This window comes from Hyperoodon ampullatus (genome assembly GCF_949752795.1).
Source record: "Hyperoodon ampullatus genome assembly, chromosome: 12".
NCBI classification, from domain to species: Eukaryota; Metazoa; Chordata; class Mammalia; order Artiodactyla; family Ziphiidae; genus Hyperoodon; species Hyperoodon ampullatus.
In genome coordinates this window covers 41,769,308-41,782,503 of record NC_136925.1, presented here as the reverse complement: position 1 = coordinate 41,782,503, position 13,196 = coordinate 41,769,308, and the positions used below count along the sequence as shown (strand labels likewise).

The 13,196-nt window shown below is 38.8% G+C and overlaps 1 protein-coding gene across 1 annotated transcript in view; it reads left to right on the top strand.

Annotated features, from left to right (window-relative positions):
• The window catches only part of REV3L (REV3 like, DNA directed polymerase zeta catalytic subunit), a gene marked incomplete at its 5' end in the record, with an annotated part of 186,822 nt that overhangs the window by 118,768 nt on the left and 54,858 nt on the right, over positions 1–13,196 (top strand). Inside the window, 2 exons of the mRNA XM_079716335.1 lie at positions 9,919–10,111; positions 11,278–11,389. Coding sequence (XP_079572461.1) covers positions 9,919–10,111; positions 11,278–11,389 — 305 coding nt within the window. The remainder of the gene's footprint in view (positions 1–9,918; positions 10,112–11,277; positions 11,390–13,196) is intronic.

The window sequence follows — 13,196 nt, the reverse complement described above, 5'->3', positions numbered from 1 at the left end:
GTCCTGGCTGTTGTAAATAGTGCTGCAGTGAACATTGTGGTACGTGACTCTTTTTGAATTATGGTTTTCTCAAGGTATATGCCCAATAGTGGGATTGCTGGGTCATATGGTAGTTCTATTTTTAGTTTTTTTAGTTTTTTGTTTTTTGTTTTTTGTGGTACACAGGCCTCTCACTGTTGTGGCCTCTCCCATTGTGGAGCACAGGCTCCGGACGCACAGGCTCAGCGGCCATGGCTCATGGGCCCAGCCGCTCCACGGCATGTGGGATCTTCCTGGACTGGGGCATGAACCCGTGTCCCCTGCATCGGAAGACGGACTCTCAACCACTGCGCCACCAGGGAAGCCCTGTTTTTAGTTTTTTAAGGAACCTCCATACCGTTCTCCATAGTGGCTGTATCAGTTTATGTTCCCACCAACAGTGCAAGAGGGTTCCCTTTTCTCCACACCCTCTCCAGCATGTATTGTTTGTAGAATTTTTTTTTTTTTTTTTTTTTTGCGGTACATGGGCCTCTCACCACTGTGGCCCCTCCCACCGCGGAGCACGGCTCCAGACGCGCAGGCCCAGCGGCCATGGCTCACGGGCCCAGCCACTCCGCGGCACGTGGGATCCTCCCGGACCGGGGCACAAACCCACGCCCCCTGCATCGGCAGGCGGACTCCCAACGACTGCGCCACCAGGGAAGCCCTGTTTGTAGAATTTTTGATGATGGCCATTCTGACCTTGTGTGGTGATACCTCACTGTAGTTCTGATTTGCATTTCTCTAATGGTTAGTGATGTTGAGCGTTCTTTCATGTGTTTGTTGGCAATCTGTATATCTTCTTTGGAGAAATGTCTATTTAGGCCTTCTGCCCATTTTTGGATTGGGTTGTTTGTTTCTTTGATATTGAGCTGCATAAGCTGCTTGTATGCTTTGGAGATTAATCCTTTGTCAGTTGCTTCATTTGCAAATATTTTCTCCCATTGTGAGGGTTGTCTTTTCGTCTTTTTTATCGTTTCCTTTGCTATGCAAAAGCTTTTAGTTTCATTAGGTCCCATTTGTTTATTTTTATTTCCATTTCTCTAGGAGCTGGGTCAAAAAGGATCTTGCTGTGATTTATGTGATAGAGTGTTCTGCCTGTGTTTTCCTCTAAGAGTTTTATAGTGTCTGGCCTTACATTTAGGTCTTTAATCCATTTTGAGTTTATTTTCGTGTATGGTGTTAGGAAGTGTTCTAATTTCATTCTTTTACACGTAGCTGTCCAGTTTTCCCAGAAGCACTTATTGAAGAGGCTGTCTTTTCTCCATTGTATACTCTTGCCTTCTTTATCAAAGATCAGATGATCATATGTGCGTGGGTTTATCTCTGGGCTTGCTATCCTGTTCCATTGATCTATCTTTCTGTTTTTGTGCCAGTACCATACTGTCTTGATTACTGTAGCTTTGTAGTATAGTCTGAAGTCCTGGAGCCTGATTCCTCCAGCTCCATTTTTCTTTCTCAAGATTGCTTTGGCTATTTGGGGTCTTTTGTGTTTCCATACAAATTGTGAAATTTTTTGTTCTAGTTCTGTGAAAAATGCCAGTGGTAGTTTGATAGAGATTGCACTGAATCTGTAGATTGCTTTGGGTAATATAGTCATTTTCACAATGTTGATTCTTCCAATCCAGGAACACAGTATATCTCTCCATCTGTTTGTATCATCTTTAATTTCTCTCATCAGTGTCTTATAATTTTCTGCATACAGGTCTTTTGTCTCCTTAGGTAGGTTTATTCCTAGGTATTTTATTCTTTTTGTTGCAGTGGTAAATGGGAGTATTTCCTTAATTTCTCTTTCATATTTTTCATCATTAGTGTATAGGAATGCAAGAGATTTCTGTGCATTAATTTTGTATCCCGCTATTCTACCAAATTCATTGGTTAGCTTTAGTAGTTTTCTGGTAGCATCTTTAGGATTCTCTGTGTGTAGTATCATGTCATCTGCAAACAGTGACAGCTTTACTTCTTTTCCAACTTGTATTCCTTTTATTTCTTTTTCTTCTCTGATTGCTGCGGCTAAAACTTCCAAAACTATGTTGAATAATAGTCATGAGAGTGAGCAACCTTGCCTTGTTCCTGATCTTAGAGGAAATGGTTTCAGTTTTTCACCATTGAGAACGATGTTGGCTGCGGGTTTGTCATGTATGGCCTTTATTATGTTGCGGTAGTTTCCCTCTATGCCTACTTTCTGGAGAGTTTTTATCATAAATGGGTGTTGAATTTTGTCAGAAGCTTTTTCTGCATCGATTGAGATGGTCATATGGTTTTTCTCCTTCAATTTGTTAATATGGTGTATCACATTGATTGATTTGCATATATTGAAGAATCCTTCATTCCTGGGATAAACCCCATTGGTCCTGGTGTATGATCCTTTTAATGTGCTGTTGGATTCTGTTTGCTAGTATTTTGTTGAGGATTTTTGCATCTATGTTCATCAGAGATATTGGCCTATAGTTTTCTTTTTCTGTGACATCTTTGTCTGGTTTTGGTATCAGGGTGAAGGTGGCCTCGTAGAATGGGCCTGGGAATGTTCCTCCCTCTGCTATATTTTGGAAGAGTTTGAGAAGGATGGGTGTTAGCTCTTCTCTAAATGTTTGATAGAATTCACCTGTGAAGCCATCTGGTCCTGGGCTTTTGTTTGTTGGAAGATTTTTAATCATACAGTTTCAATTTCAGTGCTTGTCATTTGTTTATATTTTCTATTTCTTCCCAGTTCAGTCTCGGAAGGTTGTGCTTTTCTACGAATTTTTCCATTTCTTCCAGTTTGTCCATTTTATTGGCATATAGTTGCTTGTAGAAGTCTCTCATGATCCTTTGTATTTCTGCAGTGTAATTTGTTACCTCTCCTTTTTCATTTCTTTTTTTTTTTTTTTTTTTTTTTTTTGCTGTATGCGGGCCTCTCACTGTTGTGGCCTCTCCCGTTGCGGAGCACAGGCTCCGGACGTGCAGGCTCAGCGGCCATGGCTCACGGGCCCAGCTGCTCCGCGGCACGTGGGATCCTCCCAGACTGGGGCACGAACCCGTGTCCCCTGCATCGGCAGGCGGACTCTCAACCACTGCGCCACCAGGGAAGCCCTCCTTTTTCATTTCTAATTCTACTGATCTGAGTCTTCTCCTTTTTTTTCTGGATGAGTGTGGCTAATGATTTATCAACTTTGTTTATCTTCTCAAAGAACCAGCTGTTAGTTTTATTGCTCTTTGCTGTTGTTTCCTTCATTTCTTTTTCATTTATTTCTTATTTCTGATCTGATCTTTGTGATTTCTTTCCTTCTGCTAACTTTGGGGGTTTTTTGTTCTTCTTTCTCTAATTACTCTAGGTGTAAGTTTAGATTGTTTGAGATTTTTCTTGTTTCTTGAGGTAGCATTGTATGCTATAAACTTCCCTCTTAGAACTGCTTTTGCTTCATCCCATAGGTTTTGGGTCATTGTGCTTTCATTGTCATTTGTTTCTAGGTATTTTTTGATTTCCTCTTTGATTTCTTCAGTGATCTCTTGGTTATTTAGTAGTGTATTGTTTAGCCTCCATGTGTTTGTATTTTTTTACAGTTTTTTTCCTGTAATTGATATCTAGTCTCATAGCACTGTGGTCAGAAAAGATACTTGATACAGTTTCAGTTTTCTTAAATTTACCTAGGCTTGATTTGTGACCCAAGATATGGTCTATCCTGGAGAATGTTCCATGAGCACTTGATAAGAAAGTGTATTCTGTTGTTTTTGGATGGAATGTCCTGCAAATATCAGTTAAGTCCATCTTAATGTGTCATTTAAAGCTTGTGTTTCCTTATTCATTTTCATTTTGGATGATCTGTCAGTTGGTGAAAGTGGAGTGTTAAAAGTCCCCTACTATTACGGTGTTACTGTTGATTTCCCCTTTTATGGCTGTTAGCACTTGCCATGTGTACTGAGGTGCTCCTATGTTGGGTGCATAAGAATTTACAATTGTTATATCTTCTTCTTGGACTGATCCCTTGATCATTATGTAGTGTCCTTCTTTGTCTCTTGTAGTAGTCTTTATTTTAAAGTCTATTTTGTCTGATATGAGAATTGCTACTCCAGCTTTCTTTTGATTTCTATTTGCATGGAATATCTTTTTCCATCCCCTCACTTTCAGTCTATATGTGTCCCTAGGTCTGAAGTGGTCTCTTGTAGACAGCATATGTACAGGTCTTGTTTCTGTATCCAGTCAGCCAGTCTGTGTCTTTTGGTTGTAGCATTTAATTCATTTACATTTAAGGTGATTATTGATATGTATGTTCCTATTACCATTTTCTTAATTGTTTTGGGTTTGTTTTTATAGGTCTTTTCCTTCTCTTGTGTTTCGTGCCCAGAGAAGTTCCTTTAGCATTTGTTGTAAAGCTGGTTTGGTGGTGAATTCTCTTAACTTTTGCTTTATCTTTAAAGGTTTTAATTTCTCCATTGAATCTGAATGAGATCCTTGCTGGGTAGAGTAATCTTGGTTGTAGGTTTTTCCCTTTCATCACTTTAAATATGTCCTGCTACTCCCTTCTGGCTTGCAGTGTTTCTGCTGAAAAATCAGCTATTAACCTTATGGGGAGTCCCTTGTATGTTATTTGTTACTTTTCCCTTTCTGCTTTTAATAATTTTTCTTTGTATTTAATTTTTGATAGTTTGATTAATATGTGTCTTGGCATGTTTCTCTTTGGATTTATCCTATATGGTACTCTCTGTGCTTCCTGGACTTGACTATTTCCTTTCCCATGTTAGGGAAGTTTTCGACTATAATCTCTTCGAATATTTTCTGTCTCTTTCTTTTTCTCTTCTTCTTCTGGGACCCCTATAATTCGAATGTTGGTGCATTTAATGTTGTCCCAGAGGTCTCTGAGATTGTCCTCAATTCTTTTCATCGTTTTTTCTGTATTCTGTTCTGCAGTAGTTATTTCCACTATTTTATCTTTCAGGACACTTATCCATTCTTCTGCCTCAGTTATTCTGCTGTTGATTCCTTCTACAGTATTTTTAATTTCAGTAATTGTGTTGCTCATCACTCTGTTTGCTCTTTAGTTCTTCTAGATCCTTGTGAAATGTTTCTTGTATTTTCTGCATTCTGTTTTCGAGATTTTGGATCATCTTTACTATCATTACTCTGCATTCTTTTTCAGGTAGTTTGCCTATTTTGTCTTCATGTATTTGGTCTTGTGGGTTTTACCTTGCTCCTTCGTCTGTAACGTATTTTTTTGTAGTTGTTTTTTGATGGGTGGTGCTGTATTTCTGTCTCACTGGTTGTTTGACCTGAGACGTCCAGCACTGGAGTTTGCAGACAGTTAGATAGAGTTGGGTTTTGGTGCTGAGATGAGGACCTCCGGGAGGCCTCACTCTGATTGATATTCCCTGGGGTCTGAGGTTCTCTGTTAGTCCAGCAGTTTGGACTTGTAGTTCCCACCACAGTAACTCGGGCCCGACCTCTGGCCTGGGAACCAAGATCTCGCAAGCTTCCTGGGACGGTTAAAAAAAAGAGAGAGAGAGAAAGGAGCAGTACAATATCAAAGAATAAAAAAATAAAATTAGAAAGATAGAAAATATAATATGAAAAATAAAACTATAATTGAAAGTACTGCAACAAGGTAAAATAAAACCACAACAGAAAAAAGAAAGGAGGGGAGAACAAGCCAAAAGGAGAGAACAATAACAAAGTATAAAGAATAAAATAAAATTAGAAAAATAAAATATTTATTAGGAAAAATAAAAATATTAAAGAATCAACATTGAATCAACAAAGGAAAACAGAACCCCAATCTAAAAGAGGAAAAAAGCAAAGAAAAAAAAAAGCCTTGGCTTTGTGGGTGGAGTTTAGATGGGGGGTGTAACTTAGGCAGAGGCAGGGTTTAGGGTGGGGCAGGACCTAGGTGGTTGGTGGGGCAGGGGTGTTCAAGTGTGGGGTGGGGCCTCTCCTTAGCGGGGAGAGGCAGCACGTGGAAAGGAGGGCCTCTGGAGGTGGAGTTCCAGAGTTTGGAGGTAGGGCCCTGAGTGAGGGTGTGTGGGTGGGGTTTAGGCCCAGCGCTTGGGGTGGGTCTCTGAGTGTAGAGGTGGGGCCCTGGGTGGGGGTGTAGGGGTGGGGCTTGGGCTCTACTCTGCAGGAGGGAGGCTCAGAGGGCACAGGATTAGGCCCGGGAGCCCAACAGCCCAACACCACTCCCCCACTGTCTCCCCCAGGGTCTCCCCCATCACTGCTGGACCCCTAACCATGGGTGGGTCCCACTGGGTATAGAAACTCCTCCCCTCCCCCAGCCACCCCTCAGCCGGTCCCAGAGGTCCAGCCTTTACTTTTGCTCCCCCTTTCCTCCCTCCCATTCCTTCAGGACCCGCACGGTTGGAGGGCACCTAGGTGGGCAGAGGATCAGGCCTGGGATCTCATCAGGTTCCTGTGGGTCCACGTGGGCAGGGGAAGCCTGGCCATACTCCCTTTTGATCCTCTGCCCTTCCAGTGATCCCCCAATTTCCCCCTTCGGTCGTGGGATCCTTTCCCCTCCCCAGCTGCCCCTCAGGGCCGGCAGTCCTGGGCCACCTCCATTTCTCCTCCCCCTTCACTCCCCCCATGCCCCATGTCCTACCCAGTCGCTGGGGGTTCCTCCCATCCCCTGGGTGTCTATGGTCCCCCACTGGTGTCTGGTAGGTGCCCTAGTTTTGAGGAGATGTGAATCCACGTTCTCCTATTATGCCATCTTGACTCTGCCCCCCTTGTCCCTTGCTTACCCACCTCTTTACTGATAACACTCAGTAAATCTCTCTCTCCATCTCTTCATTCCATATGTTGGCTTAGAAAAAAATGCCGTTACGAACACTAATGCATTTTATGTCAAGGAATAAAAAGGCAAAATTTGAGTGTACAATTTGGCCTGGTATATAAATAAGTCAACCTCCAGACTCTTTTTGACCTGAAATTGTCTTCAGTCTTCTCCATAGTCTTTCCACGTGTTCACTGTTTTCTAATTAAAGTGGGTTTTTTTGTTTTGTTTTGTTTGGGTTTGGAGAGAGGTTTTCCATTTCACATTTTTCTACATGCTTATTGTTTAAAAGAATAAATCCTGAAGAGTATATATTTAAAGGTAAAAGTCCTTTTCATTAGCTCCCCATTTTACTTGGTTTGATTTTTTTTAATATTACTTGTTTTTTTAAAAAATAGAAACAGCAATATTTATTTCTTAAGGAAAGTGGTGGATTTTTGGAAATTTGTTTTATTATTCCATATTCCTTATACATGCATAATTAATGTTCTTATATTTTAAAAAGTACTTAATAACAAAGTTACTAATGAATGCTTGCACTATAACATACATGTACATGGTAAAAAAATTTCACATCATGACAAAAAGATTACCACAATGTTCATTGCAGCTCTGTTTACAATAGCCAGGACATGGAAGCAACCTAAGTGTCTATCAACAGATGAATGGATAAAGAAGATGTGGCACATATATACAATGGAATATTACTCAGCCATAAAAAGAAATGAAATTGAGTTATTTGTAGTGAGGTGGATGGACCTAGAGTCTGTCATACAGAGTGAAGTAAGTCAGAAAGAGAAAAACAAATACTGTATGCTAACATATATAAGGAATCTAAAAAAAAAAAAAACAGGAAAAAATTGTTCTGAAGAACCTAGGGCAGGACAGGCATAAAGACGCAGACATAGAGAATGGACTTGAGGACATGGGGAGGGGGAAGGGTAAGCTGGGCCGAAGTGAGAGGGTGGCATGGACATATATACACTACCAAATGTAAAATAGATAGATAGCTAGTGGGAAGCAGCTGCATAGCACAGGGAGATCAGCTCGGTGCTTTGTGACCACCTAGAGGGGTGGGAAAGGGAGGATGGGAGGGAGACGCAAGAGGGAGGAGATATGGGGTTATATGTATATGTATAGCTGATTCACTTTGTTATAAAGCAGAAACTAACACACCATTGTAAAGCAATTATACTCCAATAAAGATGTTAAAAAAAAAAAAAGACAAAAAGATTTCCATTGATAAGTAAGCTTCTCTCCCACCTAAGTAATCCACTTCCCCAAAAGCAATAAACAGTTTATGTGTTTTGTCTCTTTGCAGACATTTTCTATGCATGTACTTAACATTTTTAACATACATGGGAGCATACTACACTCGTTCCATTTATCAGTGTATTATGGTGGTCTTTCCATTTTAGGACATGTAGATCTGGCTCATTCTTTTGAAAATTTTAAAGGCTACAGAGTTTTCCATTCTGTAGTTTTTATGGAAGCCACATAATTTATGTAACCAGTTCCCAACTGATAGACATTTATGTTTTTAGTCTTTTTAACTTATAAAAAACTGAAAATATTATCATCTTTAGTGAACATCTTTGTGCAGAAATTTTGGCTACATATATGAATATATCTACAGGCTATTCTCAAGAGGAGAAATGCTAGATCAAAGGATATGTCTTTTTTTTTTAATTGAAGTATAGTTGATTTACAACGTTATATTAGTTTCAGGTGTACAACATAGTGATTCAATATTTTTATAGATGATACTCCATTTAAAGTTATTATAGGGCTTCCCTGGTGGTGCAGTGGTTGAGAGTCCACCTGGCGATGCAGGGGACACGGGTTCGTGCCCCGGTCCAGGAAGATCCCACATGCCACGGAGCAGGTAGGCCCGTGAGCCATGGCCGCTGAGCCTGCGCGTCCGGAGCCTGTCTCCGCAACGGGAGAGGCCACAACAGTGAGAGGCCTGCGTACCACAAAAAAAACACAACAAAAAAACAAGTTATTATAAAATAATGGCTGTATTTCCCTGTACTGTATAAAATATCCTTGCTGCTTATTTATTTTATACATAGTGTTTTTTATCTCTTAATCCCCTGCCCCTATCTTGACCTTCTCCCCTTCTCTCTTCCCACTGGTAACCCCTAATTTGTTCTGTCCTTTTAAAATTTTGGTAGATATTTCTAAGTTGTCCTCCAAAGATATCTACCAAATTCTACTCCCATCACTAAGGAGAGCCTTGCATTTACATTTCTTCAACAGATGGCATGCAAGATAAATACAAAATATAAATCCTTTATTAAATTTATATAATCTGAGTAATTACCAGTAGTCTACTAATTTTTCATTGCCAGGTATATGTATATTACTGGTACAATGATGGCTATAATTCTAGCTGTAATCATTAATCATCCAACATATATCTTGTTTTTCTTACCCAGAGTTTATTCTTACTCTTAGAAAGAGAACAAAGGATTACAGTTAAGAAGAGTTTTTATTAGCATAGGAAAATAAGTGTAAAAAGCAAAATATTACATTTTTTGCATTATATGTCAAAGAGAAAATGTGCATGGGCAAAAATCTGGCTATTGTGTAGTTGACACCATACAATTCTTATGATTTTTTTTTTCAGGAAAAACTGTAATTAAAAATCTGCTTATTATATACAAAAGTCTAAATTTAAGTAGCCCTCAGAGGATTAACAGGTAGGAGTTTCAAACTAAAAAATATCTGTGTTTTCAGTTTAAAATATAGGTAAAGCTATAATTTAATTAACTGGGTAGAAAGTAAAAAGTAAAATCAACAGACTTTGGTTTGAATGTACGACCACCTGGACTAGTCATTCTCTTTCTCAAATAGAAATTGCGAAAATTGAGAGGCACTGCATGTACTCTAGACAGATAGTTTTAAGTGTGTGTTGTCATTAAGAAATTACAGCGTAAGCAGATTTTCTGAAAGAAAAACGTGAACTGATTTAACCTAATCTTAGAAGTAAAAATCTAGTTTTAATTTGTGGAGTGTTAAATTGTGAATGTGTCCTTTATAACCATTTTTTTCTGTAATTTACACGTGTATTTCCTTAGAGTCTTAGTGAAACATACTTCTTTCGGCATGTCTCAAGAAAAATGTTTAAAAGCATGATTTTTATTTCCTTTTATAGATACAAAATCTTACTCTAATCAGTGTGGAATTACATGCTCGAACTAGACGAGACTTAGAACCAGATCCTGAATTTGACCCAATCTGTGCTCTGTTCTACTGCATCTCATCTGACACTCCACTACTGGATACAGACAAAACAGAACTCACAGGTGTAATAGTGATTGATAAAGACAAGACAGTCTCTAGTCAAGGTATTGTTCATTTTTATTAATTTTATACCTACCTACACTAGGATGAACCTTTTAATGGCACAGTTTCTGTGCTCATGATCTAAACCAAGCAAGCATAAGGAACTCCTCTCTCAAATGTTTGCTGAGGTGGGAGTAGGAAGTGTTGTCTATAGCTTTGTCCTAAATTCATTATTTTTGAATTATTGTTAGAAGTCAGAAACAATACAATATAACGAGCTTAATAAAATTTCCAATTAGCATATCTAATTTGATCTAAATATTATTATATAAAATACTAATTGTTAATACTGAAGTCAAATGATTGTGTATCTCTAGGTTGGGTGGACAGCCTTCCTTATATATGCATGCTGAAGTATTTTGCTGCTAATACAGAGTTTCTCTTTAAGAAGTTAAGTTACTACTGTAAGTTAATGGTTTATAAAAGACTTAAGATATATTCTAATTTTGTTGATATCTCTTCCTAAATACATACACTTTTGGTTCAGAGGTTCTTCATATAGGATACCACGTAAGGCAGTTTATAAAATAACAGGTGTTCCTCTGCAATTTTAAATAGTAATATGTGAATTCAGTCAATTGAGGAGGAAGTCTTAACATATAACAAAACTGTACAGGAATTTGCAGTTTAATCAGTGATGTGCTTGAGCTGGCTTGTACCAGTTCACAAGCCAATTGCTAAATTTTCATGAATTTTTTGAACTAGTTGATGTCACATTGGTAGTTTCAAATTAGCCATGGTGGGAAGTTTTCACATCTTGGATATAGGCAAGCAGTACAAATCAGGGCTTTTTTTTTTTTTTTTTCCTGGAGAGGTGCTCATAAGCATTCTCCAGCATACCACTGAGTAAAATATTCTCCACTAAGCAAGCCTCTTCCTGTAGGAAGAAACAAAGTAGTAATATTTCTTTTTGGGTGACACGTTATCTGGGGAATTCTGTGAATGTAGACTTTTCAGGAAAATAATTGAAAATATGAAATTTGAATTTTCAGTTACATGATGTACTAGAAAACCTTTAAGAAAATTTTCAAGAAACTGAGCTAATTATATATTTATTTTGGGGAATCCTGTCTCATTTTAAAGTATTTTAGTTGCATAGTCTTACTCAAAAGTAAGGGATAATATTACTTAAACAATTATATATAATAAATATTTTGTTTATTTTTAGATATCAGATATCAGACCCCATTACTTATTAGATCTGGAATTACAGGACTAGAAGTTACCTATGCTGCTGATGAGAAGGCACTTTTTCAAGAAATTGCACATATAATAAAGAGGTATTGTTTTGTATTTTCTGATTTTTTTTTTCCAGTTTTTGTTCAGAGTCCTTTTGTGCTACTGTTGATTAATATAGGTGAAAGTTAAAAATAGGAAGTGATGGGCTTCCCTGGTGGTGTGGTGGTTAGGAATCCACCTGCCAGTGCAGGGGACACGGGTTCAAGCCCTGGTCTGGGAAGATCCCACATGATGCTGTGGAGCAACTAAGCCCGTGCGCCACAACTACTGAGCCTGCGCTCTAGAACCTGCGAGCCACAACTACTAAAGCCCGTGTGCCACAACTACTGAAGCCCACACACCTAGATCCTGTGCTCCGCAACGAGAAGCCACCGCAAGGAGAAGCCCACGCACTGCGACGAAGAGTAGCCTCCACTCGCCGCAACTAGAGGAAGCCCACGTGCAGCAACAAAGACCCAACTTAGCCACAAATAAATAAATAAAAAAGAAAAAAATTTTGTTAAAAAATTTTAAAAATAGGAAGCGAATCCCTTCCTATGGCCCTTGAAAGAAAAGTTAGCCCGGAAAGGATTTTGCCCTCACCTCCAACCACCATCACCATTTCCAGCAGATTAGGGATAAGAAAAAGAGTATTCTATTCTCAGGATTTGGGGCCAGTGAAAGAGAAGTATTAGCTTAGCCTCTAGCTTTCCCAGTTGGATTTTAGCATTTTTCTATGGTGATGAAATAATGGGGAACTGTACTAAAGTTAAATTGTATTATTCATTAAATAGTCTTCTACCTTGGGAGCCAGCCACCATTTCAGTACCTTTTTTCTTTTTCTTTTTCTTTTTTTTTTTGAGAAAAGGTTTTCTGAGTTTTAAACAAATCAGTATTTCCAAAAAGCTTTGGAATGTAATTTGTTCATAAATTTAGGACTATCTGGTACATACTCTTGTGCACATAGTTTCTTGAAAATCTCTTTTGACCATTTAATAGTTGGCTTTGATGCTTGATAGTAGAATCTTGTCAAAATTTATGAAAAAGAGTTTTTAACCAAAAAAATTTTAATTTAAAAATTAAACAATTAAGTGGATCTCTTTTCCATTTTCTCAAGAGTATAACTCCTAGTAGCCATTGCCCATTGCTAGATTTAGGTTTTTAAATGCCTAAAGCAGGCTGGAAAATACTCTTTGGATCCTGATGTATGGATGAAAGCTGTCCTTGAGCGTGTTGTTACACTCAAGCCTTTCTGTTCTGCTTTTGTAGTTGAACTTTTTCCTATAAAACTGAGACGATATCCTGCATTAAAGATCAAGGTGGGGCTTCCCTGGTGGCGCAGTGGTTGACAGTCCGCCTGCCGATGCAGGGGATACCGGTTCGTGCCCCGGTCTGGGAGGATCCCACATGCCACGGAGCGGCTGGGCCCGTGAGCCATGGCCACTGAGCCTGCATGTCCGGAGCCTGTGCTCCACAACGGGAGAGGCCACAACAGTGAGAGGCCCATGTACTGCAAAAAAAAAAAAAAAAAAAAAAAAAAGATCAAGGTGATGCAAAAAAAAAAAAAAAAAAAAAAAAAAAGATCAAGGTGATGTTTTACTGATTCAACATCTGATTGCATTCCAGATGGGTTAATATAAACCATTTTGAAAATTAGAAAACCAGAAAACGTTTTCAGTGAAACAAAATTAGATTAAATGTCAAAGCATTAAAAAAAAATGATATGCTGCTACCCACCACTCCAGGGAGGAAAAAAGAGGAATGTATTTTTACTATTTATGACACTGGTGACTGGATGGATTCCCATCCATTTGAGTCTTGCCATTGTCAGTCCTATCTTTTATCTTCTCATAGAGATATCAACATGTC